We start from the raw sequence: 27,307 nt of genomic DNA, 5'->3' as shown, positions 1-27,307 counted from the left end.
ATTGTCTGATAGACAATATTTGACAAGTCTAATAGGCCATTAATTATTTCTCATAATTTCATTGATGGTAATGCTGCAGCATGGAAGTACTTTACACCAGAACAAGCTATCATTGGACATTTTTTACGGTGAATTGACTGGGTCAACTAGATCTGTGTATTATACTCTTTCTTGATCAAGAATATCATTTATGATTTGGAAATGAATTCTCACTTAATTTACCTTTGACCTCCTGTGTTCATGGTAGTTGTCAGAAAGTGCAGAATCTCAGCACCTTTTTCTTCAGTATCTTTCGATTGTCTTCTTAATTGCCATAAATCATCATCTTCTGCATCCAGAAAGCTTTCTGCGTGAACAATTTGATTTTAAATGATCGATACTGATTTTTCTGCATTTTGGCATTGGAAGGTGCGGGGGGGGGCACCTATTGCTTGAATAGCTGTACAGATATTTGCCATCTTGTTTAGCTATCAGACTAGATTCATATGTGCAAAATTATTAAATGCTACAAAAATGGAAATTTCTTGATGCTTTTTTACATGTACATGTGTTTAATACATACACTTTTCTCTCTGCTGGTTGGTTTAAATGTCTCTTAGGCTTGCATTCTTCATACCTAAGCCCAAGTTTAGCCATAACAATAATATCTCAAATTCCTGTCTTTTATTAATAATGTTCATAATTTAAATTCTTCATGTAATGTCATGGATTTGTTTTGAAGAATTTTACTTAATTGGTTGCCTAGTTTTGTGGGAAAGATGGTCTCTAAAAAAACAGTGTAAGAAATGCTGTTACTAGCATTAAACTTCCTAAGCTTTTGGAATTTAGTTTCACAGTATGTTTCTCAGCTTTACTATTGTAGCTGATACAGTTCAAAGGATTGTGTAGTGCTACATTATTTTTGATAATTTGTCTGGTTAAGGAAGATTAGATAGAAGTGGAAAATCAGGATCTTGTCACATACATTTGTTCCTTTGCAACCACTGATTTTGAAACTGTCACATTTGCCTGATATTGCTTAGATGCTTTTAATATCCAAAGAAGGATTTAAAAAAATAAAAAATAGTATTACGCATATTTAGTTTCTTTAAGCAGTGAGACATATTTCAAGGTCAAAGCTATGCTGAAAAAACACACTAGGAAGAATTTCATAACAAATTTTTTGCTTGTTGGTAGCACTGGAAACTGTCATACAGTAATCAGTACTTCCTGTTTTACAGTTGGGGTGGAAAGGTGATTAAGCTTGAATTCTTTTCTTCCTTGCCCTAACAACTGAGTCTTCTGTACACATAAATTGGAAAGCGCTTTGAAAGTGCTACAAAACAAGAAGACGTGTATTTCCCATGAAGATGTTTTTGTCTACCTGAAAAAATGTTTGTTCTGTCTACCAGAAAATATGTTTGTTTCTTTGTTTGTTTGTTTTAATTCTCTTTTTCTCCTCTCTTTTGGAAAGAGGTCCTATTAAAGGTTTTAACCTCCTAAGGTTTCATGGATTTGAGTTCAGGACTTAGAAAGAAACCATACCCCTCTTGGTTTGCAGGGACATTGTGCAACAGTTACAAAGAAGTGATTCTTTAAAGAAGAGGGATATTATTTAATGTACATATAATGCCTTGCATTAAAAAATCTCAGCTGACTTGACTCTAAGAAGAACACTACTTGAATGTGTCTACGCAGCTTTTTCATCACTACATACTTGCATGTTCTGCCTGCAACAGATGAGTCATTCATCCTGCAGGCAGACAAAGCTGTGTGTTGCATACGCTTATTATTATAAACTAGGTATATGCAGTCCTGCCGTTTCATTTTCCCAAGACTTTGCTACTTTCACCTAAATTTGATGGAAAAGTAGAGGTTGCAAAGATCAGGTAAAAATGAGGATACAGGTAAAGAAGAACCCAAATACGTCCTGCAATATGTCCAGTAGCTCATACTGAGAGTCAGCAGACAGCAGGCAGTATGTTTGCATGTTGGCCAGCTTGTGGAGAGTTTAAAACCTGCTATATCTCACATCCTGTTGTTTATCCAGCCGAAAAGAAAATATAAGTTGAAGTTAAAGTGCAAAGCAAGAGAGTAGAAGAGGTTGAGAAAGAGTCTGGGAGTGGTATCAAGAAAGAGACTTGGGAGCATTGCATTCTGCGGATTGTTGTCCTAACTGACGTTAATTTTGCCACTCATTTAATGAATTTCATGAAACTGCTGAAATTTCCTGTGTTTGTTGTCATATTCTGGTGTTGTAGGATAGTTGGATCTCAAACTTTGAACTGCTTTCAGTATGTGCTTAGTGTCTCTTGTTGAAAATTCTTGTGTTATCTGAGCAATAAAAATTATTTTATTTGTAACTGAAGATGTTTGTCATCTTAGAGAAAAAATGTACTCTCCTTTCTGCTGATAAACATCTTAATTGATGGTAATTGTTTTAAAACTATGAGGATAATGATGCTTTTCTAGTTCGTTGTTGCTGTGTAAGCCATAGGGAAATACTGCCCCTTGAGAGTAGCGTGCCTAGTGTACTCGTGGAGTTGTATACACAGTACCTGAAGTGCCTGAGATAAATGATGTTTCCTTTGATCCAGTGAATAGCGTGAGGGGCTAAAAGCACCACAGCAGAATCAGGGTTAGAACAAATTGCTTGTTCAGTGGATGGAGGCAAAGTTTGCTCTCCTTTTATGTTAATCTGTTCATCTAAAGAAGAAGTCATTTGGAAGTGCTACCCACGTTGCTACTGATAAGCAAGGTTGTCTATGCTTCCATTGTCACCTCTATATTTTTCCATTTTTTCAGCTGAAGAACTAACACCATACTATAGTTTTCTTTATTTTATTTTTTTTTCAAAATGAATGTTGAGAAAGAGGGTTCAGTCAAGTCTCATGCATCTCAAAAAGGCTAGATTGATGTGTAAGCCTGAGTATGTAAAAAAGATTTGTCAGAAATTCAGTGATTATTGTAGTGGAACAGTATAAAAATTATTTGTAGAATTAGGTTTAAGGATACAGCTTTACCACAATGTCAGTATTTTCTCTCAGTCAGGCCTATGTTCAGGTCAGTTATTGTATTTTATGTCCCTTATCCTCTTTAGTGAGATAGAGCTGACCAAATCCATGAATTAATGTTTGTTTGAGACAGTCTGGTACTAATACGATTAAGATACACAGATACATTATTTACCTCCAAGACTGTAATGTATCTTTATAATGCATTCTTATAAATAAACTGTTTTAATTTTTTTCCCTTTTTTTTTTTTTTTCTAATTCTAGATTAGAAATCCTTTTCCATGGAAAAATAAAATTCTCCTGCTCTTTTTAGAAAATTGCTTATCTTTCTTGGACAGGCAATAAAAATGGGAAGTTGGTGTTAGAAACAATTTTGGTTTCCTGGTTTCTAAATTTGAAAGCTTGGATCAGGATCAGAGGATGGCAAGAAAAAGATTGCTTATATGTTTGTGTACATACAAAATTGACCTTTGTGATGCAGCTTAACATCTAAACACTAAAAGCAGTCATTTGTTTTGACAGCAGAATTAATTGAGGCTAAAACAGTCGAAATTCCACTTGTATCAAGCTGTTCATTAGGAATTGCTCTCTGGCTTTAGTGCTGTCAGAAAAATAACCTGTTCTGCTATGATTAAATAGCAGAATGATGGTCGGTCCACTGAATTTGAGAGAGAGGTTGAATAAACTTTCTACTGCGGAAACAATTCAGAAGTGACACGCTGCAAGGGGGGTCAGAATGTGCATTGATATCCAGCTGAGCTGTCAACTGGCACTGGGCCAGGCACGCAAATCTTTGCCATTTGAAGCAGCATGTGAAGCATATGCAGTTTAAAAAAATTGCCCTCCTTTCATGCATGATTTACTGTCAAAGAGAAAAACTTTTGTTTTTATCAAAAACAAGGATATTGTTTGTTACTGTATTTGTAACTACAAGTGCAGATTTACCGAGTTTTTTAAAAAGCTTTTGGTTGAAAGAGATATGTTAATGTTTATATATGTGCGTGCGATATGTAAACTGTTTCCTTGGAGTAGAGGAAAGGCCAGAATATATATATATATATATATATATATATATATATATATAATTTTTTTTTTCTTTGAGTGACTGGGGATTTCCAGTTATTGGCAATTAAATGTAGTTAATAAAAATACATGTCTGGGTGGGAGAGCATTTCTTTCTGTCAAGTATAGCCCCCTTAAACTAAAAAGGACCAAAAGGAGGTACAAACGTAAAACAGTTGGTAGTTGATTTATTGACTTCTTGATTTGTTTACTTTATTTTTTTTAGCTTGGCAGGATTTTCCAGTTCATTGGTATACTTACTGGGGGCTCTTTTCCAGAGAATGACATAATATTGTTTGCCTTCCTGGTGATAGTAGTTGGCTTTTTTACCTGACTTGTTTATTTAAGAATTCAAACAATAAAACTTTTTTTTTCCCCTGTTATGCAAAGTGCAAATAGTTTTGTTTGTCTGACCTTAGCAAAACCTTTATTTTTCCAGAGTCTCCCTGACCGCATACTAGAGGTAGGTTTTATAACTGGTTTTCAAGGTCGTTGACAAAGAACATAACTGTCTTGAAGACTATTGGTGTTACTTTGTACATAAATTTGCTAGCAGGCATGAGGGTTGTTATTTATAAACCCTCTTCTGTAGTTGTCTTGTGTATACTCTGAAAAAACCGTTCCCACAGACATAGGCTAAATATGTAGTAGATACTAAATTAAAATTAACAGTGCAATTGTATCAGCACAGTTACATTTTCTTCATTCATCTTTGAATAAGATCAGTATCTCCTTATTGTTAGCCATCCACTTTGCTTTTTGGTGTCATGGAAGTCCACATACATGCCTCCCGTAACAAGAGAACTCTACCTATATTTTCTGAATAGTCTGGGAGATGCATCCTGAGCTCCAGATTCAGTTACTTTAGTTATGCTAGTGTCACTCACTGTAAGCTATTAGATTAATTAAAATCAAAATTGTCAGTTTCTTCAAATAGCCATTTTCTATTTTAGCAAACCAAAGCTTCCTCATTTTCAAGAACCACGAACTGACCCACTCCTGATTTATTTGCTTCAGTCTCTAGTCAAATAGCAGCCCTCTGCTTTCATGTGTCTGTAAAGCCATTGTCCATTTGCCTTTCCTTCCTGTCTGTATCTGTCCCTTCTGGTGGCATGCTGTGAGCTGCAGCAGCCTGCTTTGGAAAGTGTTTTAGGGTGACGCTTACTGGGAATGTGGATATACAATTAGAGGAGCTTACTAAATTTTGAGGCCCCCTTCGTTTGTAGGTGCTAAGATCTCATTAGCATCCTGCTGGCTAGGTATGTATCCTTAAGTGACTGAAATCCCACAAGATACTCATATTTCTTTCTGTTGACTAATGCTAACCTTCGTTTAGACATATTAGTTTTTTTTCTACCCAGGGTACATACAGTATCAAATAGTTTTTTAAGTTTATGTACAAGTATTTCAGATATTTAAATCGTTGAGTTACCATTCCGTAGCTCAATGTAACAACGAGCAGACCAGACTGTGAAGAAATTATGTGGAGCCTGAAACTATCCATCCCTAAACCAAAAGAACATGAATGCAAAGACTTTTGTGAAGGGTGGTCTCAGCTATGAATTTTTACTTACTCTGATAAGTGTCTTAAAACGTATTTTTGATTTTCATAGTCCTGGTTTAGTTCTAATATTTGTTTTTATTCTTTTTATGTCTTTATTCTTTTTGTGTTCAGGTGAATGCTTGAGAATAGTCTTCCCTCTCAAGTCACATTATTTTCTTGGCTTTCCGTGAGAAAAAGTACAAACAGAATCTCAGTGCTTTGACTGTAGTACTGCAGATTATCGTCATTATTATTGCAGTGTGGTAACACTTTTCAGTGCTTTGGGCTACCGTGTGGCTAGGACTCTAGAGATATCCATAAAAATGTCTACTTCAGGGAACGGCTTCAGTCCCTGTCATCACCAATACCTGTTAAATGTGAAATGACTGCTTTTCTTTCTTTGGATGTTGCGATGGACAAGTGCATCAGTATACTTGCTTCAAAAATCTCAGAAGTTAGGTTGTGCAGCATTTGGTTCTGTAGACAAAAGTATCAGTGCCATTAAATTAATCATGCAGGTTTTGAGCAGAAATCTTTGTTGGAGTTAACCTTTTGTCTGTGCAGCAGTAGTTGGGCACAAGTCTGTTAAGAAAAATTCTTTCCTCCTAGTGAAGAGGTAGTGCATCCACATCTCCGTGTAGCTGTTATGAAAGTGTGATAGCAATACACGAGTTTTCATGCTTTGACATGCACCTATATATTACACCTATTCGGATATCTCCATTATTGCCAACCCATTAGGAATTTTTGAGGATTTTCGAAGGATTAAGAAATTAGGAATTAGAAAGATGGAGGTTATGGTTGTTAAGGGAAGAAAGCTTTTTGATTTAGTGTGTGGGTTTTTTTGTTCATTTGTTTGTTTTCAGTGATAGCACAGGTGCTTTTGTTATTCAGAGACACAAATACAGTGGATAATGTAGTGGAACTTCTTAAGAAAGCTTCTGAAATCCTTACTGATACTTTGCTTTCATAGCAGTATGTGTGCCTAAGGAGTTTTGGTTGGCTGCATCTTGTAGTGGAAGATGATGTGGCAACAGCACACTCTTCGAGCTGAACAACAGTATTATTACCTCTTTAGGCTCAAAGCTGTCTGCCTGCAAGAAACTCTAGTTATTTTGTGGGCTACCAAATGCTCATCACAGCTGTTCTGCTTTCTAAATTGGCTCACCATACAGCACCACATAAAATATCTATTTCTGAAATGTTATTTTGGCTTAAAAATAACGCTCCTAAGGCAAAATGTGCTGCTCTTTACAGCTGGCATGTAGGGAACAGAACTGTTGGGAGATCTGAAGTTGCGGAACAAAACTCCAGAAAATTAAGAGCTACTACAAATTTCACTCTATTCTGCTAAAAAGTGCACAATGTATGAATTTACCCTTGCTTGCCTTTGCTACAAGTATATGATTCAATATGTCAGGAGAAGGTTACATACAAATTTTAGAAAAAAAAATTATGGAGTTTGGAGGAAAATCATAGAATTAATTTGTTATTGTTTGTGAATTTGTTAGTGACAGCCATAAGCATCTTAAATATCTGAGATTCCGAATGGTAAAAGAGCCTTATAGAAATTTGAATTAAATGGAAAAAGTAAGTTAAGATGAAAAGAAGCTTTAGAATTTTAACTGATTCACAGATTTTTTTGTAAGAGAAAGCTGTTCTCATGATTTATCTTTCTTGGGGTATAGCAGCTAGCAGACAGAGAGAAAGGAAAAAGCATGTGGGGAGAAGGGTTTTCTGTATTAACTGCACATTTTGAGGAAGCATGAAGTTAGATAATTGGTATCATTAAGAAGAAAGTGCATTTAAAATCTCCAAGTTAACTTCATAGATCTTAGTGAAAAATGGGACCTGCTTGCTGAAATTTTTTGCACTTTTATCACATTACAGTCTCTGACTATTCTTAAGTAACTAAGAATTCTTAATATTCTTAAGAATATTTCAGATTGTATTCTGTAGACTTCCATATGAGGAAAGAATACGGTTTTGAAAGACTGTAAGCTCGGGCTGGTGGGGATAGGCCAGCTTATGTTAATTCTAAATGAAAATACTTACCTGTTCTTCATGTCCTTGTGTGTTTCAGTACTAAGTAAGAGTGTTCATTTCTTGAAGTAAAGAGCTTATCGATCTGTAAAAAAAAAAATAATCTACCTTCGAAGACAAACATTAGGCAAGTGTAGTGGACAAAATACAGAAACTTTGATGTGTTCATGTTGATCAATCTTTTATGCTTGTGTTTGAAGTGAAAGTTAAAGATATCTGAAATAAGGATGAGTTTTACTGGAACCTTGAATATATATATATATATATTTTAATCATTAAAGTAAAAGAATTAAAAGTCTGGGCGTCTGTGTTAGTAACTGGGAATGGTAAAGAGGAAGGATGGTATTCTGAAAAAGCTTTAGTATTGTTTTCTTCTAAAAATATGTTTAAGTCCCTGTTGTTTACAGTTTTTTCCTTCTGTTTTTGTTTTGGGGAAGAGTGCTTGTGGTTGGTTTGGCTTTTGTTTTTTTCCTGGCCCAATGGAAATATGCATAGAAGCAAGAAATAGAAGTAGTTGAATCCCTAGCAAATTGATGAAAAATAGATTGTCTGAAGTGAAGTACTGAATAAGTAAGGGATCTGTTCTTGAGCTTTTATGTGTTATAGTATTTTTTCTGAATTTTGTCTTCAATGTGTTTTGTACAATAGTGTTTAATTAACTAAAATAAAATGTTGGCGAAATTGTTATAGGGATGTGACAGTTCTCTGAATCAGTGTTTCTTCTTTTTCTTGCTGTTTTTTCATTTTGTGAGATAACCCAGATTTACTGACTTGTGGAGCACAGTGACTTTGTTTTACAATGAATTTCAAGGAGAGCAAAGGAGAAATGATTGGAAGAGAAGTCTAACATGTCCATATATTTACAATATATAGTGGAATGAGAGAGCTGTTTGGAATTTGCATTTTATCTTGTTGTGTGGAATAATTAGACTTGCATTTGAAGTTATTTAGCAATTGAAATTTAAAGGGTAGTTAAGACTGCCATTTGAAATTGGTCTTTTGATATTCTGCTCTCAAGAGCTTCATCTGGAGCCGAAGCAACTACATTATGATAAATGAGGTATCAAGGTGTCCTAGTCCTAGATTCTCATGCTACTGCTGCTTTTACAAATGTGTTTTTTTTTTTTTTTGGTTTGTTTTTTAACCAGCAGGTAAAATATTACAGACTTGGTCATTATTCCAATAAATATAAGTCATTACTTTGAGTATCTTTTTTTTTTTTTTTAAACCAATTCACTAGATATCTGCAAGATTTCAAAGTATCTGGTAGCTTTTGTCTAGTATGCCTAAAATAATTCAGTTTGTTTAACATTACCAAGGATGGAGCTACATCATCAGTTTCTCAATTATCTTTTTACCTTTTTGTTTGACGTAATTTTTTTTATTTGCAATTTTGAGAAATGCCATCAAAATGTGGTGTTTATACTGAGTTGAACACAATTTTAAACTTCAAGAGTTAATGTACATTTTAGGGGTTACTTTACAAATATAACCATTTGAGATAATTAACTGCATAAATCAAATGCAAATTAATCCCAGTTGTGTAATTCACAGTACTAATTCACAGCTAAATTATTTTTTTACTTTCATTGTGGCATCTCTAATTGCAGTACAGTGATTTGCTATGTTGTACTGCTTAAAAAAACAATCTGAAGCCTGTAGTCATATTTCTTGTATATAAGATCTGTTTATATCAACTAGTTATTTTAAGACTAAGAGTATCACATTCATTTTGAAGTGTATGCAAGTGAGAATGATGGAAAATGCTTGCAAGCACACCTTTTATTTTATGTGAAAACACACTGAAAATTACACTACTTTTGGTTTTATGGTAGATGTTCCAAAATAATCTTAATTTCACAATGAAGATAAATAAATTAGAGTATTTACTAGCACATATGCTTTTGGGCAGAAGTGAAAATTGTTCTGTATTTAAAGTTTCCACAATCTTTTTACTTCCAGTTGCTTGTAATTGAAATTTGCAAGATCTCAGTCTCATTTGCAGCAGATGAGTAAGCCCCAAAAAAGGGGATGAGGAAAAAAAAAATTGGGCAATCTTACAGAATTGGGAACAGTGTGGTTTGTTTTTTTTTTTCGCTCTCTATTTTATCTGTAATGAGTGTATATATGAACTTCCTAAAGTGGCTCATAGTGGGGCTAAACAAGCTCTAGACTTAGACAGATTGAAGAAATGAGAGTTAGATTTACCCTTTGCAATAACACCTGACTGCTACCTTGTGTCAGCTCTAATGAGAAGTCACAATAATGAATTTATTTAGATACAACACTTAAACGGTGCTCACACATCACTTTTTACTGTCTAGGTAATTAGCTATGAAGAAAAAATGGGAACTAAAAATACAGTCAGGAAAGGTGTGAATCTCAAAATTAGAGTTATAGCTATACTTTCTGGTTTTCAATTTTTTTTACATAGCTCATCTTTCATTAAAAGAAGATAAGTCTAAAACTTCACACTGATGCTATATTAGAGATACAGTTTTGAATGAGAAAAGGAAACAGAATAGTTTCATGTGGCTTTAAGAGCATAGGCAATTAACTTGTAATTGGGCAGTGTGCACTAGAATTTTAATTTTTCACTATGAAAAAGTGAAAATATTTAATGATTTGTTGTATATATATGATTTTACCATCTGTTTGACCATTGACAGAGCAACCGTGGTTTACCTTTACCATTTAAAGTCACAATTAGACTATCTGGTAATTTCAAGAAATATTAATAGTGGCTAAAATATTTTAGTGTTTGGCCCTCATTTGAGTTAAATTTAAGCTAATGTTTATCTTCATTGCCATTTCTTTAAGGCCCTATTGAATTTGAAGAATGTAATACGTCCAGTGCTGTTGAAGGTAAGATACTGTAGTGTAACTATTTACATAACAGTTCAGTGGATAGCACCTGGAACTGAGTAGTGAATTGTATTCAGCTTTTGAATTTATGTAACTTGAAAGTATTTCAATCAACTAAGAAGCAGTTGTTCTTTTAAGAAACAAATTTAGAAGAAAATAAGACCTACAATACTTTTTAAACTAATGCATGATGTCAGAGAATTTTAATGTTTCTTAAAAATGTACTTTGGCTAAGACCTTGTCATTGCAGAGGTTTGTATATGGTTGACTTACAACTGTGTAACTCCATTAACAAGTGTCAAAATGTGGCCCAGGCTCTTTCCATTGTTGTCATGTTGGTTGTACCAATTTTAATGCAGTGTTATGGTTCACAAAACCTTTCTTTGTTGGGAATTGTTTTGCTTAGGGAATTGTTTTAAGTGGTTAAGAACTGTTTTATTTGCATACACTGTGTATTTACTTTAGGGACAGAGGAGTCAACAGTATAGCTGTAGTGTCCAAAAACTTTTAAATTGCCAAGATTGCAGCTGAAGCTTAAATTTTTTTTTGACTAAAACAAAGGGGATCAATATTCAGAAACTACTCACATACTCTATTTGTTACTGGATTGGACTGGATAAAGCACAAAAAGGAAATAAATCTCACGATAGCGTTTTAAAATAATTTTGGAGCAATTTGTGTACTTTTGAAAACATAAGATGCAGCTGAGTTTACAGCTACCAGATTTGAGAAGTTTAAATTATTTCACCCTGAAAATTTCTCGGAGCGGAGAGGTTCCTTATGTGCTGTGTGATGTATTTCCGTAAAGGGTAATATAATGAAATTTTAATGATGCCCTTGAACTATAGGTTTCAAAATTTGGGAAACCAAATTGTTTCCACCATTCTGCTCAAAAGCTTGCTGTAGATAGTATATAATATGAAAAAAAAAACACCCTGTAGACTAGTTGGATCAAATGCATGCACTTAGTTGTACTTAGTCATTTTGCTTAAAGATTGACAGTCTACTCAGCTACAGCAAAAATGGGGAGAGCAGTAGAAATGTCAGGCCGATGAAATATTCAGAAGTATTTATTTTATTACATTAAATAGGAATGAAAGAAATTTTTTTTTGTAGTATACCCATATGTATCTAGCGTTAAAAACGGGGAAGACATGATTCCAGACTCACTGGGAACCAGCCTCAGTGCTATCTACAGCACTAAGGAATCGTGAGCTGAGCCTCAGCTGGAAAACCTAAGAGACATTCTCTTTTTTACAAAGATCCTAGGAGACATTCTCTTTTTTACAAAGATCCTAGGTTTGGGGAGAGATGGAGGCTTGCAGCTACTAGGAACATTCAGGAAAATAAGAACAGGGTGCTGAACTGCAGTAGCTGATAGGGACAGTTTGAGTTTCCGATCCAAGTTCGTTGGCTACTCAAGATTAGCAGGAGAAATGGCTTCTCTTGAGTTTCCATGAGCTGGGTCCCTTTCCTAAGAACTAGCGGTGCATCCATTTATAAAAGAAGTGGCAGTCTAGCATACTGAATGTTGAGAATAGCAAGTACAATGCAAATCAGTTTTATAATGACTTAAATTATTAATGTGTTGCTTTTTGATTGGTGTGTTAACTTAACAATATACTGGAATGTATTGCAGATAGCTTGTGTACCCTTAGTTTCTCTCTATACTACTTCCACTGCTAGATTTGTCTGTCACTTCTTGTAGCAGCATTTAAAAGGTATTGACATTGATATGCACAAGTGTTTGACACAGATAGATATATACTCATCTTTTTGATCTTTAAATAAGAAAAGGTTTTGTTCCATAGGGATAAAACCACGGAAGAGGAAGCCTTTTGGTTTATCAGGAATAATGAAAAAAGAAAAAGATACTGAATCTGTGTAAGTATGTTCCCAAATGGAAGCTTTGTCTTGTATGAAAACTTGTAAAGGTATGGAGATAAACATGAGCTGATGTTTAACAACTGGTTTTATGGCAAATTTAGAAGAATGCTAACAATATGAAAACGTCACAGCTATTTAAGAATTTTGTAACAGAGGGTTTTAAAGAAATAATGTATTCTTAGTCTACTCATGTTTCATTCTTTTCTTTGCAGAGGTAAGTAGTTCTCCCTATTTCTACATTTGAACATTGTAGATAATGTGATTTTCACATGAACTCCTAATGAAATAATAGCTGTAGATGTGGAAAAAGTACTATATGTCTGTTTGCAGATTTGAAGCTTCTGTTATTCTACTGTTAGAGAAGCTTTTGTATACGGTACAGAATGTTTTTCCAGTAAATGATGTGCACACTCATGTCAGAAAGATCATCATTTTAACTCATGATTGATATCCCAGCTATACCCTCTGCTATATTCACTCTATCTCCAGGAGTTAAGACTATCCAGAGAGTGAGTCTAAATAAAAGTTCTTGCGTGGATTGGTAGCATTCCATGTACTAGTAATTATGGTTACTGTATTACAGTGTATTTGGTTCTAAATTTCTAGAAGCATTTTCTCAATAGAAATATCTTATTCAACAGAAAATAGCTTGCAATTTAACAAAAATGTAACAATATAGAAATATTTTCAAAGTGGCAACATCTGTATACGTTCTTTTTTAGTACAGTTCTGAAAAATTCATAACCTAAGAACTGCAGATGTTGATTATTCACACATACAAAAAGTGCCTTATAGCTTTTTTTCTTTTGGTGTTTGATTTAAATAATGATACACTTCTAAACCATCCTTTTTCTTCATGCTGTCAAGAAAGATGCACTGGGGCTCCAAGGTGTTATTTGCTTTAAGTCATTCTTCTGTATTTCTGTTCTTTCTGTGATTTAATCTTTCCCCACCCCCTCTTGTGTACTTAATTATGTTTAAGTAAATGATGAGAAAAATGTATGCAGTGTGATTTTGGTCAGCAGTAACCTAAAAATAAAGTTACAAACTTTTTTCTGATGATTTAGTTTAAAATATTTAAATTAATGTGTTATGAATGATGATATTAGAGCTTAAAGAGTTTTTGTGTACAGAAATAGTGTTAGAAATAATGAATTCTCTCTAGAAAGTTATTTACTACACTTCTTTTGTGATGCAAAACTCACAGTGTAAAACAGCACTATGTACATTCACCTTTTTTCCTTGCATTTACTGCATTGCAAAGTAGTGATTTTGCATATTGAGTTTTGAATACTGTTACACGATTGAGTTCTATAGCTGTCAGCTTTTCTGTCCAACAAAAAAATATTTTGCCACTACATGGGTTGTTACACAAGCTGATCTCTTGTATTTTTTATTAGCTTGCAAGCCAAGCATCTTCTTCCATCCATTCTTTGGCAGATGATGAATGAAATTTAACATGGCCCCAGCAAAGACTGAAGGTTCTTAATGTTATTTTTTTGGAGCCAGTAAAAGGCCAGGAAGCTCCAAAATGATTCATTGCAGGTATATCACTTAATGTATCCTTGCTCCGTGGTCATGTTTTTCCTTGACCCATCACAGAAAGAAATTTTCTTTGGTACTGAGGGTTGAAAATTGGCTTCTGTGTGCTTATTGAGTCAATAATTGGCTTTGTGTGCTTATCCATTGGGTCTCGATACTTTTGTGAAAGCTGACATTTTCCAAAGACATTATATTTAAAATTGAAAGATAATCTGAGTGTTTCTTCCAGGGAGAAATTTTGTTTTTCATTACATGGTGATGTCATCAGATAACAAAAATGAATGCAGCCACTCTGAAATCGGAAAATAAGTTGATTTATTTACAATAATTTGAACCGAAACTTGATTTATATTATGCTTTTTGTCTCTATATTTGCACACAACGCAAAAAAGAATAGATGTGGAGGTCAAAAAGAAAGAAATATAACTGCATGATACTGATTTACTGTGTAACACATGCCATAGGTTTTTACAAAGATTTTTGCACTAGTCCAGAATTTCTATCATCACATATTTAGAACTTCACATTTTAATATTTGTTTTTCAAGTATAGAGGATCCATTAAGTTCTTAAGTAAAATATTCTAATAGTTATTTATCATCTATTTAAAGAGTTTTACTGCTAGTCTGTATTTGCTTGATTTCGTCTTCAGCTGATGATCAGCTTACAAGCTGTGCATGATAGAGCTCTGTATCATCAGAAACTTCTCTGCACACAGAGAGAAACTTCTCTGCACACAGAGAGTGCTTTCTTAATTTCTTGTTAAACTGGACTGGAAGTTTGTTTAGTTTGTGTAGGACATGCTTTCCAGACCTAGAATACATAACTCTCATGCTTTTTAGGCTTTTCAGTTGATCAATCTCTGAAGTGTTGACACCTAAACCAGATGTTGTGCCCAGTAGTGTTTTTACACGGGTAATTGTCATACGCTTTATATTCTTGCTGTACAGGTTCAGTCAAAGGTTTTGCTTGTTTTCCTAATTACTGCTTTACATGATTTATTTGGTTTAGTTTTTAGCTAAAAATTTTAGATTCTCTCACAAAGTCCCAATTTTCTGAAATGTTACCTTATACTAAAAGCGTGACCCAGTTCTTTAATGTTAAAAGATTATGCATCTAGCAATATAAAAGCACATCCATCTAAAACTCGATGTCCTCATTTTCTACTTCACCAGCAATTAGAACCTTTTGAGAGAAGTCTAATACTTCAAGCTGCAAAATAAAGTAGTTGCTTCTATTGCTATGAATTCAGTTTAGCCAGCAGGGGGAGGTATGACATAGAACAATTTGACTTCGTTACACACATTTTCTTTTGTGTGTAGCCTTTTAGAGGAGAGGAGATGAGACCCTTCATCTCGCTGTGTTCCTTAATAGGCTGGACTGAATTTTGTGTTCATGTTCCCATGTCAGCAAGTTTTCAAACCTGTTTTTAAGGACACTGTAGTTTTTACTTATAACTTTTTTTAACCTTTTGGAGGTGATGTAGTTTGCTCCAAAATCTTTTTTATTTTTCTCTCTTTTTTTTCCTTTTTTAAATTTTTCATAAGTACAAATTTAGGATGTTCAACTTGACAGCACCAAAATGCGGTTGTTCTGTTGTACTAGCATTTACAGAGTTGTTTCTGAGGGTGCAGATTAGAGAGGATTTAATCACCTGTATGCTATTCAGGTATTCCCACATACAGTAAATGTGATTCCTTCTGTTTTTTGCATATATTGGTGGGAAGAGATCACTGTAATCACTGTTCCTTCCGACCACTTTTTAAATTTTTTTTTTAAAGTGTTTCTTAAGAAGATACTTTTATTTTTTCCTGCATTTTCTGGTGTCTAACTGCAACTTTACTTGACAAGCATGAACTAGGAATGAATTTTCAAAAGAAAGAAGATCTGAATTCCTTTAAGAATAGTCTTAATTGTTTTAAGAGCTAGTTATTATCCAAAATGTTTCACTGAGTCTGGTGACTTATACTTATTATGCACATTGTCCACAGAGACCTGACTCATTAAGTTATTAATTCAAAATAAACCACGGTACTCCTGAATTCCCTTGATTCTTTTTGTCTTTACTATGAAGTGAGTTTGTTTTTAAAGCATTTATTGTGAATTTTTCTCCTGTAGTGTTTTCAGCATGAACTTTTAGCTTCTTTTTTAAATATCATTCAGTTGAATGTGGATTATTTATTGCAAAAATTTTAATAGACTTTGAGAGGCAAATGGGTTAACTTCAATGTTTCAGATTGAAAATATTAGAAGAAGTATCAGAACTGGATGAATAAAGTCATTTGTGTGTTTTGTAATTGTGTATATTCTTTATTTTTTTAATAGGGAGTGTCCAGACGCAGACTCAGTTGTAAGTAGACTTATTTCTAACACAAATGTTTATGCTAACAATGTCAAACAGTGCAATTAAAAAAAAAAAACTATATTTATATATAGTCCTTGCTAAGTATTATTTATGTGATAGAGAACTTAATATTTTGGTAACATAACTGAAGTGTTAATTTTTTCTCAGATCATAATCTTTCACAATACATAAAAATATGCATCTATAATGCGTTTATGTTTCCTAAAAATTTTAGGTTTTAAACAAGATGTTCTTACTGTAATTATTAGCTACTTTGTTTTGCCAGTTAATAGTTTGAAGTGCTTGACTAATAGATTCTGAGTGAGTTAAAAGTTCACTATATTCTCATGTGGACCCAACTTTGCATCATCAAGTTCTTCTGCTTTCCTACTGTCTCCCTGGAGAACCTTTCTGAAATTAATGGAGTTCTGCTTGATTGATGGCAATAGAATGTAGGAATATAGTTTGTAAAATACTGCTTTAAATGTAGACTTTCTAGATGCACACTAGAATTTCTAGATGCACACTTTTTCACTCTTCCGTTGCTCTTAGTTGATCTGTGCTGCATCTTAGAATTTTATTTAGTAAATTAAAATAAGTAACAGTTACAATTGTTAATAGTTTTTTATTTCCTTAATTAAGTCTTTTTATTTAAAAACATAGATGTTGTCTTGAATTATATGTCATGGATATTGGAACTGCCTGTAGCTATAGTAGGGAATAATTTACAGAATGGTTTAATTGACTTTGGATAGACTGCTTTGTTTTTCAGTTAATTTATTTAGATGCCAGTTATCTTAAAAAAATTCAGTCTCCATGTGCACCTGTCTCTTCATATAATGTCTGTAAGTTTTAGTATGTAGTATAAAAACTTTTTGTTTGAGGAATTTAGTTTAAAAAATCTAATAGGACCATTCTTCTACATAAGGAAGATAAAATTTGCCACATAATAGAACTGTATATGTATGCACAGCCCTGTAAGAATCGTATGAGATAATTATTTTATCGTCTATAAAGTCATCTTAATTTAAAGCAAGTTTATCAGACTTTACATAGAAATAATGTCTTCTGACAGTTCAGGTTGAGTCACTGGAGTGAAGCACAACTGGGTTTGACTTGCAGTATTTATTTTCTACCTTGCTTATTTTGGTCTCTACATTTTTAGAAGATATTTAATTCAACTGTAAATGAGTCTGACATTCATTCTGGCTGCATGAGGCACACCATATGATCATATAAGATAGTTGTTCTGTCTAGATGTAATTTATGTATAAAAACAAACAAACACTAGCTTCCATAGTGTTTAACAACAAAACTGATACTTTCAATGCCTCCTCTTCTTTTTAACGCCCACAATTTTTTGATTACATTTGGAATTTAAATATTGGTCTATCATTTCTTCTTGCTTTTTGCAAACAAAATTATTATTCTGAATGATAGAATGCTTTAACAGCAGAACCCATTACTGTCATGAAAAATGATGCAGTGTACCGTAGATGAGATTAATTTCACCCATTACAATCAACTTATCCCGAGTGTAGTTTTACACTTTGGGTTGGCATCTTCCTCTGGAAGGTGACATTTCATATGTTTTTCCTCTTTTTCTTGTATTACCGTAAGGCATCTTTTCTGTTTCATTTTGAAAACTTGGTCTAAGTAATTATTGCTAGTTATTATTGCACCTGGCTATCTCTATGAGGATCATTTGGTATACATCTTCACAATACATTACATGTTTCAAGAAATTGAACTTGGAATAGAATTATTGCAGAAAGAAAAAGGAATTGTTATTTTTGTTTGATTGCCAGAAAAATACTGAGGATGAACCCTTAGAAAATTCAACTGACTTAAGGTGTCCCCTACTAATGGTTAATATTGTGATTTTGGTCATGTTTGGTCAATTACTAAAAATCTCAATGTCTGGCTTTTATATTATCATGATCTTTTTCTTAAAATTGGCTTTTGTTTTTTTGCCAAGAATTTTAGTTGTTTTTCACTCAAGAGAAAGGACTGTAGGAGGTAACCACCTTATAGTTATTTATAATTTTAAACACTGAGGTAAATGTATTGACTGTAGAAGCTGAGTAACCAGTAAGAACTGACTTCAGTACTGTATCTACCAGTTATCCATGGTTATATCAGTTATCTACCAGATCCATTTTTTTCATGGATCTTTGAAAATAGATATTAAGTAGCCAGTTCCATCAGGGTCTTGTCAGTAGTCCAAACTGTATAATGCAGTATATTCTGACTTGTACTCTCTGTTTTCAGAAAACAAAACAGCAAGATTGTCCTAAGAAAGGTCTTCTGTACCAAAATGAAAGTTTTTAAATGTGTGTGTGGCAAGCTATGTGCTTATGCTCATCCTTTTTATGCAGCTGCTAGATTATATATATTGGAAAATATAATTTTATTGCAAATGAATAAATTGTTAATTGCTATCAATATTTTTTTTTGTAGTTGCTATAACAGGTTTTTATGTGATCATGAGTTTGAAGGCAGCTGTGAACTGAGAACTGTTTTTTGTTAAAGAGGTTGAACACTTCAGTAAGCATTCTCTGTTGAAATACGGATCACAGTATGTCATGAGATATGAAATTCATGTGATATTGTATATCAGGCTACACATGTAACTTCCATTAAGTAAAGCCTTAATAATTAAGAAAAGTAGAAAGCTGTGTGTATGCTAGAAGGAGACAGCAATTGAAGTTTGGTTGTGTAAGTGTTTATTACCTAGCAAGTTGCTCCACGGGCAGAACTAATTGTCTTGTTTCCCATGAGTTTGACATGTCTCTAGGTGTATAGGAAGATAGAAGCTCTAGCAGAAATTTTTCTTCTGGGAAAGCATTTACAAGGTTCCACTTGTGTCCAGTAAGGTCTGAGTTTGGATTGCAGCCCTTCCTTTGGTTGGGATACTAGCAGATCTCTCTCTTCTACTTGACTGCCTATTTTCATGAAAACTGTAGTAATGTAATTATCTTTGAGTCCTCTGTTCTTTCTGTCAAATCCATTTGAAATTGTCCAGTAAGTTCAAAAGTAATTAAGAAGGGAGTCACAGATGCACTGAACAGTGCCGAACCCTTTTTCCTTGGAAACTGGAATGCAAACAATATTGGGGCGTCTAAAACTTTCCATTAATCTAATACGTAAAGGGTATAGCATAATTAAGATTCTATGTAATTATACACCATTTTTATTTCTAGGGAATGATTGAATTTGTAATTGTCATTAATATGTGGAACACAAGTATAACCTTAATTATATTTGGATTGCTATATTCAAATGTTTTTCTTTATTTGTATTTTGTAATGTTTACTTCTGATCTATTTTGAGCAGCTGGTGATGATATAGGATATGAACCTTTGTACAGTACAGGAGGGGAGCACTCTGAATACTCGCTTTCTTTCTGCATCTCTGGCAGTGGAAGAAAGTGACTGAATGCTCTCTTCTTTCATATCTTTTGTATACACCGTAAAGAGAGGAGGCTGAGAATGTAATGTAAAACTCTGTCTTAGCCATGAGGATGTACCTAGGTCAAATTTGCACCTTAAATATGTTAAAAGTAGAGAGGCTCTTTTTTTCTCTTCTTCCAGGATATAAGCTTCAGCTGCTCACTTTGAGTGTGCTTTGAGTTTGCTGATCTGGATGTACAGAAAGAAGTCAGTCTTCCTCAGTAAAATGAGAGAAAGTTCATCAGGCAAAAAAAGAAACAGTGAACTGTTCTGCTTATCAGTATCTTGAAGCATGCCTTGATGAAGACTTGATAAGTAGCTCTCACTGTAGATATCCCAGAAGAAGAGAAAATGGGCAGAAATCTTGCTGAAGATCAGTTAAGGTTGTTTTTTGACCCAGTAACCAACCTGTGAGTAGTGCTAATGTTGCTGAGGAAGGGACAAATGAAGTAACTAGACTGCAGCTGTCTCCTCTCTCATCCTTTGTATGTACCTTGGAGGAGCCAATAATGTGGTAGTGGTTTAGGCATCTTCCATTGTTTTTAGGTGCCAGATGGGATAGAATAAGGAATTTGAGCCAAAATATTGACCCAAACTCTAAAAATGAGTTTTGGCAATAGAATTTGCATTCCTTATGCTTTTTGTATAGGTAGTTTTACTTTGTTATTCATTACATCCTTTTGTTATTTTTAAAAAGATATTCATCTCAGAAAGTGTGTAAAACATACTAATGTAGAGATCAAGTTATAAACTCTAAAATTATATATATATATATATATTCGAAACTACATATAAACTTAATCAGTAATGTGTTGTATTACATCTACAAGCACAGGGAAAAACTCTGTGCTTTTTTATAACAGTATGTTTAGTCACTTAACAGAACCTCTGAGAATGTGAAGCCTTCTTCCTAGGAAGTACACTTTCCAGAGACTTTCAGAGTTCAAGTCATGTCCATATTGAGCACTTTTTTCCGTGGAAATACAACAAATAAAGTGTTTGGGTAGGGGGCTAAACCTTCATCCCCACTCACATTCATAACTACCTCTTATGGAAAACCAAAATTTGTAAAGATGTTCTTTCTCTCTGCTGAAGTTCAAAAATGACTTGTATACATGGAGGTTGTATTTTTTCTCCTCATTTCATTGTGGTAGGCAAATCAGATCTTGACTATATTGCGTGCCTGGTATTTGAAAGATGCACCATGATCTACCACCTTATATGTAGTTCTGTCTTTGTAGAAGTGTGGAGGAGGCTTAGCTTGGTAGGTGTAAATGCCTTCATTAACATCAATTTTGTGAATATGTAGCTTATCCAAAGGGCTGTGTCTTCTACTGCTGTTACAAAATCTAAATTAGTAAATAACAGTCTCATGTTTCAGAAAGTAAGGAAAACTGATCACCATGAAAATAGTATTTTGAAATTACTGCTTAATTTTAAGTAAGACTGTGAAGTAACATTTTGCTTGTATATGACACAATTTGTCAGTATAAAGGTTCATTCATTCACCTATATCTGCTAATAGTTCATACAAAAATGTGAATTCAGTATCTTACTAAGGAAAACAGAAGGCATTTTAAGAATTATAAGAATTTTGTACAAGATCAATATGAATCATGGAGAAACCTGGAAATATAAAGCCTGATGATTTCTGACTCTGCTTACACTATGTAAAGTCAGAAGTTTTAAATGATATATATTCAAATTTCAAAATAGAAAAAAAGAAGTACAAATAAAGTTCTTTGGAAAGTGTTAGGAAAAAAAAAGGCAATCTAGTCCTGCAGGTGTAAGAGCAAGGGCTTTTACAGTTCATGTGTTCAGAAGTTAAGCTGTACATTTCCATCTGTTTTGAAAATACTAATTTTAGCTTCTTGTCTGAAGTTACGAATACAGGCTATATGCTAAAGTAACATTGCTGAGAAATAGCTGCTTCAAATATCTTCTCAAGATCAGAAATATTTAGATAAAAATATTAAGAAAGAAATTGCATACTTTAAGAAAGTTAAGATTTTAGTGCTTTGTACAGATACAATTTATCTTAGAGATTACTTAATAAGCTAAAATAATGCTATGAAAATATCTTCTGCAAACTGAGTTTTTTTTCTACAATTATAAACCAAAACAGACAGATTTGTCAGCTAAGTTGTTTGTGCTGTGTGTCCCCAGTAATAATATCTTTTACATATATGGCCTGGCTGGAAGAAAAATTAAATGTTGTCTGTTTGAAGATTGTTGTTGTTTTTCAATTCATCTTAACCGTGAGTGATCCAACTCTATTGAAAATTGTCTATTATGACAACTAAATCACTTCAGAATGCAGAAGTTGTAATAAGAACGTGTACCTACCCTCTAGCTGTATGTTTTTGTTCTGTTTACTTTGATGTCAAGTTTCATTAGTGTTTTTTGGCATATAAACAAGGTCGGCCTGAGGTCAAGCGTAGCTAAGAACCCTGATTTGAGCAAGTAGAGCTAAGGTACTGGACCGTGTGATCCTACTCTTATTACATTTTTTTTTTGGGGGGGGGGGGGGTGTTACTTTTTTTCTTCTTGTTTTTAATTTTTTAAAATCAAACACTGGTGAAGGCAAAGTCTTACAAATTTCAAGAAACTGCATCTAAACATTCTGCATTTAAAAGTTTGTGTTTAAATATTTTTTTTGCTTTAGTTGTGCTGTTTAATTAGGTACTGTATTGTATCTCCTATATATGATCATATTTCTTACTCCTTTTAGCATAAAGTTTGATCTATGTTTAAATTCCTTACACTTAATTCAGAAGTGTTAGATTTAGAGGGCTGTACAGAAAAGAATCTCTCTTAGTAAAATATGAGACATCACATTTGTGATGCCTATAAAATGAATATAAGAACAACTGTATGTTTATCTTCCTCTGTAATTCTAAAGCTATTCAGGTTGAATATTTCTTTAAGCTTGGCTTCAAATTTTAGGTGAAGTCAAGTGGCTGCTTGCTAGCCCACTGGAAGTCTCTAGTATAGGTTATTTTCTTGTATCTCATGACTTGTATCAGAAAGATATATTTTGGCCATAATATATGTTTCTTTTTCGGTCAAACTGCTTACCCGTACCTGTTTTCTAACAGAGAAAGGATAAACTTTTTGATACATTAGAATAAAACACTTCTTTTGTATGAATCTTGACATTATTATATTTTTATAAGAACTTGTTGTTTTTTAATAACCTTAACTGTGGCATTTCAATTCACAAAGTCATTAGTGGTCCTTTCCTTTACTATTCTGTTTTGAATGGGGAAAGTATCCATATATGCTAGTCTATTCCTTTACATGCAATATATACCAATACAATATATATGTGACCTTTTTTTTTGCATATTTCTGAAATCTAGATTACCATATTAAAAAATTGTTTCTCGTTCCAAAGCACTTTTATGAAACAAAGTGCTTAGCTAAAAATTCTAAATGATTTTTAGCATAATTCTCTTCAATTTATGCTTAAGTGCCTGCAAGAACTGAAAAACTGAAATGGTTTGAAGTTCCTGAATGATTATTAGCTTTGAAAATCCAGGGCAGTGCTGAGGATGTATTTTTAATTTTCATCCATGCTTTTTAACTGATGTGCATATTCTTTGATAAAGCAGGCTTGCTGCCTTATCAAGGGGGAGAAAAGTTGCAACCTGTATAGCCTGGAATGCTTTTGCTCACTTACTGAAGTATTAACTAGTGTTTAGTAAATGCTTAGTTCCTGCACCATCAGAGCCTCAAAGGGCTCAGCTGAAAGAATTAGAAGTAGAAACTAGGAAAATATTTGGAGCCAAAAACCTGTAGCCTTATTTAATGCTCAGCAATAAAGGTAACTTGCTACTGACCTTTTTGCTAGCATACCAGTAAAAACAGATGCATTTAAACTGCCATTTTTCGCAGGAAATTCAGAGGTTGTTTTGTTGCACCCTGTTCTGAGGTATCTTGCCTGTCACTCTTCTTCCGAATTATAGACCATAACATGAGATAACTGCGATAATTATTGGTGAATAGTGATGACTTTCATGAGGTGTCATAATCAAATTTTAATTTGTCATTGACATAAAATCCAGTCTGATGTAAGAATGGTTTTGTTATTTGTCAATACCACATTTTTTTTGTTTGTTCATTTTTAGAACATTCCTGATGTAGATGATGAAGGATACAGCATTAAACCAGAAACAACACAGGATATCCTTTTTACTATTGTTGTGCCAAATTATTTGATGTTGTTACAGTTCTTTGAAGAGGGCAAGTACTGATTAAAGTATTAAGTAAAGGAAGACGTCATTCAAGCTTACGTTGCAACTTTGTATTCTTATGCTTATAGCTTCTGCAAACTGTACAAAATTTTGTCTAGCCTAGATTTTGTGTATATAAATGTTAAAATTTAGATCAGACTTCGTAGGAACTGTAAAAGGATTCTCTTTGTCTGACAGTAAACAAAACAATAACAGAAAGCCTGAACAAAAGCTTTAAGGTGACCATGAAGATCTTTCTCCATGAAAACCTTTCAGAGAGTTTGCAAAGTAGAACTCTTTTAAGCATAATGAACAGTTACCTGTTCTATACCCACACCCTTTCCACATTTTTATAATACCATTAGAAAGGTTGGGAGCTCCAACAGCCTAGAAATAGAATTTCTTTATTAAGTATTCCACCACATGCACTTTCTAATTGGTGCTTACAGCTTTTATTGTATTTTAGTAATTGTTTCTATATGTAGAATACATTTTCACTACGAGTAATTTTTTACGGAGACACGTGATTTTCTCTGCTCTTCTTTTGAAGGAAAATATTTTTGTCTTCTTTCGTTCTCCTATCAGAAACAGAGAGAGGCTCTATTCAGGAGCTGGGATCTGGCTTGCTATAGATCTAAACAAGCCTACTATGTTAGCAAGATTATTAATTTTTGGAAATGTATTCGCTGATTTTTCAGAGGACTAGAGATAAAAGGTAAATTTACAGTTTACATTTATATTAGTGACAATTTTTAACAAGTTTAAAGCACCTTAAAGTGAACCAATTCATCACAGTTTCTGTTTTCATCATCTCTGCAGAATATGCGTCTCTTGCCCCCAGTGAAGACTCCTGTACTGATGAAAACAGTCATGTTACCTCTCATTTAGAAAACTGGTATAAAAGTGACAGACTTATCCAGTTCTGTGGAGGGCTTTATTTCATGTTTTGCATATGTTTATGAAGTGGAGTGAGTAACATCCATTCTTTGTAAAAGATTTACCCAGACATCTTTTTCTCCGTTATCCCTTTTGTCATGAAGAAATGGAAAAGGCCATACATCTAGTGACAAAGTTCAATGATTTGCAATCCCTTCAGCTTCAGAAGCTTTTGACCAGATTCAGGAAGTCATCAGTTCCTTTCATCTTTTCCTCCCACTAGCATCCAAGAGTGGATATTTATTCTGCTGATGGGAACTTTTAAGGTGATTTGTTGGAGGACATTAATTTACCATAATGGCAGTCTATCTTAGTAAGGCCAATCTTAAGTGTTGGAAGAACATTCATCCTAAAAATTACTGTCTGACCTTTCAGTTCACGTTATTCAGATCTAAATAATCTTTGCCAGTAACCATTTAATAGACCTGCATGCAACAGCCTGATTTGTAGTAAATGAGTCATAAAACTCAGTAACTTCACAGGCAAGGCAATTTTGTGAAATGAAAAATGGCCTGTCTTAAAATTTTCTTTTCCAGATGTGATCCATTTTTGAGGACGGATAGCCTGTAAGATGAAGACATCTGAATTTTTCTTCACCAGATCTCAGGGATTCTTTCAGTTAAATTGGATTTGTAATGCACTTATGGTTCAGGATTTTAATCTTTGTCAGGGAATACTTTCAAGAGATATCATTCAAGTGGCTGGCATTTTTTCAAATAACAAAAAAAAAAGAAGCAATGTATAGGGTATGTGTTCTCCCCCCATGTGGCAAGAAAATTTTGAATAGAGAAAATTTTTCACCTTGTTTCTTGTCAAAACGAATGCATCTTTTAAGACTTAGCATGGGCCTTTCAGAGGTTTTTCCCAGTGCAGTATATGTACATAAAAAGAATCAAGGCTAAATTCATCTTTATATTTCGCTTGTGTTGAGGGCTGAGTTGTCATTGTGATTCCTTTTTAGGAATGTTGACATTGCTTTAAGTAGCTGATTCTGGTGTTTCATTTACTGTGCAGCCTCCTGTGTAACTGGCATCCTTTGTTGCGAAATTGTCATGCCACTCTGCAAAAATGGCAAGTTGTGGTGGCTGCTGCTGCTTCCTCTGCAGTTATGGTTGGTGCAGGTACCATGGGCATTCCGTTGCTATTTAAAAAGCCTAGTGTTTTCCCTTACTTGATTTTTATGGATTTCTGCGATTCATACATTTTTCATACATGCATTAGGATCCTTGGTGGAATCGTACAAATCATTAATTTATCATACAGAAGTGTTGCCATTGTAAAATCTTCATTTTTACCCTGATGCCTTCAAATACGCACTTTTTCAGTTATAGAACGGAGTAGTGCCTTTCATAACAGGGGTACCATTTCGAAGACGAGTGGGATATGAAAACTAAATTTTTTTACTTTGACTTGTGGGATCTATTTGAGATGTCTGTATAAGTGCACAAAGAGTTTAGGCAGTATTGTTTATCAGTTGTGTATGAATTTGTAATTTGTAAAGTAAGTGAATTTGTAGTACTTCCACCTTAACTGAGAAAAACATACCAAAGAGAACCACTTCTATTCATCCAGTGATTCTGACTCTGAAGATGATGAACCCAGGAGGTTCCATATAGAAATAAAACCTGTACAGCCAAATAATAGCTCTCAATATACCATGCCTTCCTTGGATGAATTAAAAGTATCTATAGGGAACATTGCCCTTTCTCCAGCAACATCCGTAAGTAATTTTGTTCTTTGTATTTTTAATGAATAGAGAAGAAAAGTGATAAGGAATCTTTACTGCAAACATGTAATTTACTGTCCAAAATTTATTCTAGTTTCAAATTTTATTATTCTTTTTTTTTTTACTGTGCACTAGATTATCTTTCCTGCACTTTATCACAATATAATGTTAAGTAATTTTCTCTTCTCAGATTTTAACTTTTCTTAAGTCTGAGAAGTGCTCAATCCTTGTCTTTCCACCGTTGCCACCACAATACATTTGAATAAATGTGAAGTTAGGTGTGCATTGCATTGCAAACTTAGTTAACTAATGGGTATTCAATAATATGCAAACCTTTAAAATTGATTATATGGTGTGGGTATGTGTAACTCTTAAAGAGCATCTTTACTGTATGTATTCTGCCAAACCACAGAATTATCCTTTATACCAAGAGATGAAATTAGAAATAAATAGTTTTGAAGTATTCTAGTGCAATAGTCAAAGTAGAATTAGGATGGCTCTGATTTCAAGGAAAGTAATAATAAAATATTAACAGTGATTTTTCTCTTTTTTCCCCATTTTTTGAAAGCAGAGACACAGTCCTGTAAGTACGGAATGGCTTTTTATTCGTGTTGTCAAATGAAAATTGAGTAAGTCTACTATGTGAGGGAGTTGGGAAAATGTTAGGAATGTTTCTATTC

The 27,307-nt window shown here is 33.7% G+C and overlaps 1 protein-coding gene across 4 annotated transcripts in view; it reads left to right on the top strand.

The window, feature by feature from the left end:
• The window catches only part of FCHO2 (FCH and mu domain containing endocytic adaptor 2), a 97,224-nt gene that overhangs the window by 40,728 nt on the left and 29,189 nt on the right, over nt 1–27,307 (top strand). For 2 of the 4 annotated variants that reach the window (XM_080573186.1, XM_080573183.1), the window contains 6 exons: nt 10,462–10,506; nt 12,318–12,390; nt 16,260–16,284; nt 23,861–23,918; nt 26,446–26,621; nt 27,196–27,210. In XM_080573186.1, the coding sequence (XP_080429312.1) occupies nt 10,462–10,506; nt 12,318–12,390; nt 16,260–16,284; nt 23,861–23,918; nt 26,446–26,621; nt 27,196–27,210 (392 nt within the window). Of the gene's footprint in view, nt 1–10,461; nt 10,507–12,317; nt 12,391–16,259; nt 16,285–23,860; nt 23,919–26,445; nt 26,634–27,195; nt 27,211–27,307 lie in introns of all 4 variants that reach the window. The other 2 variants (XM_080573185.1, XM_080573184.1) reach the window with 2 other exon arrangements.

The sequence above is a fragment of the Anser brachyrhynchus genome, assembly GCF_964034855.1.
Source record: "Anser brachyrhynchus genome assembly, chromosome: Z".
NCBI lineage: Eukaryota > Metazoa > Chordata > Aves > Anseriformes > Anatidae > Anser > Anser brachyrhynchus.
Note: the sequence above shows the minus strand (reverse complement) of the source record. Positions and strands in the feature narration are given on the sequence as shown.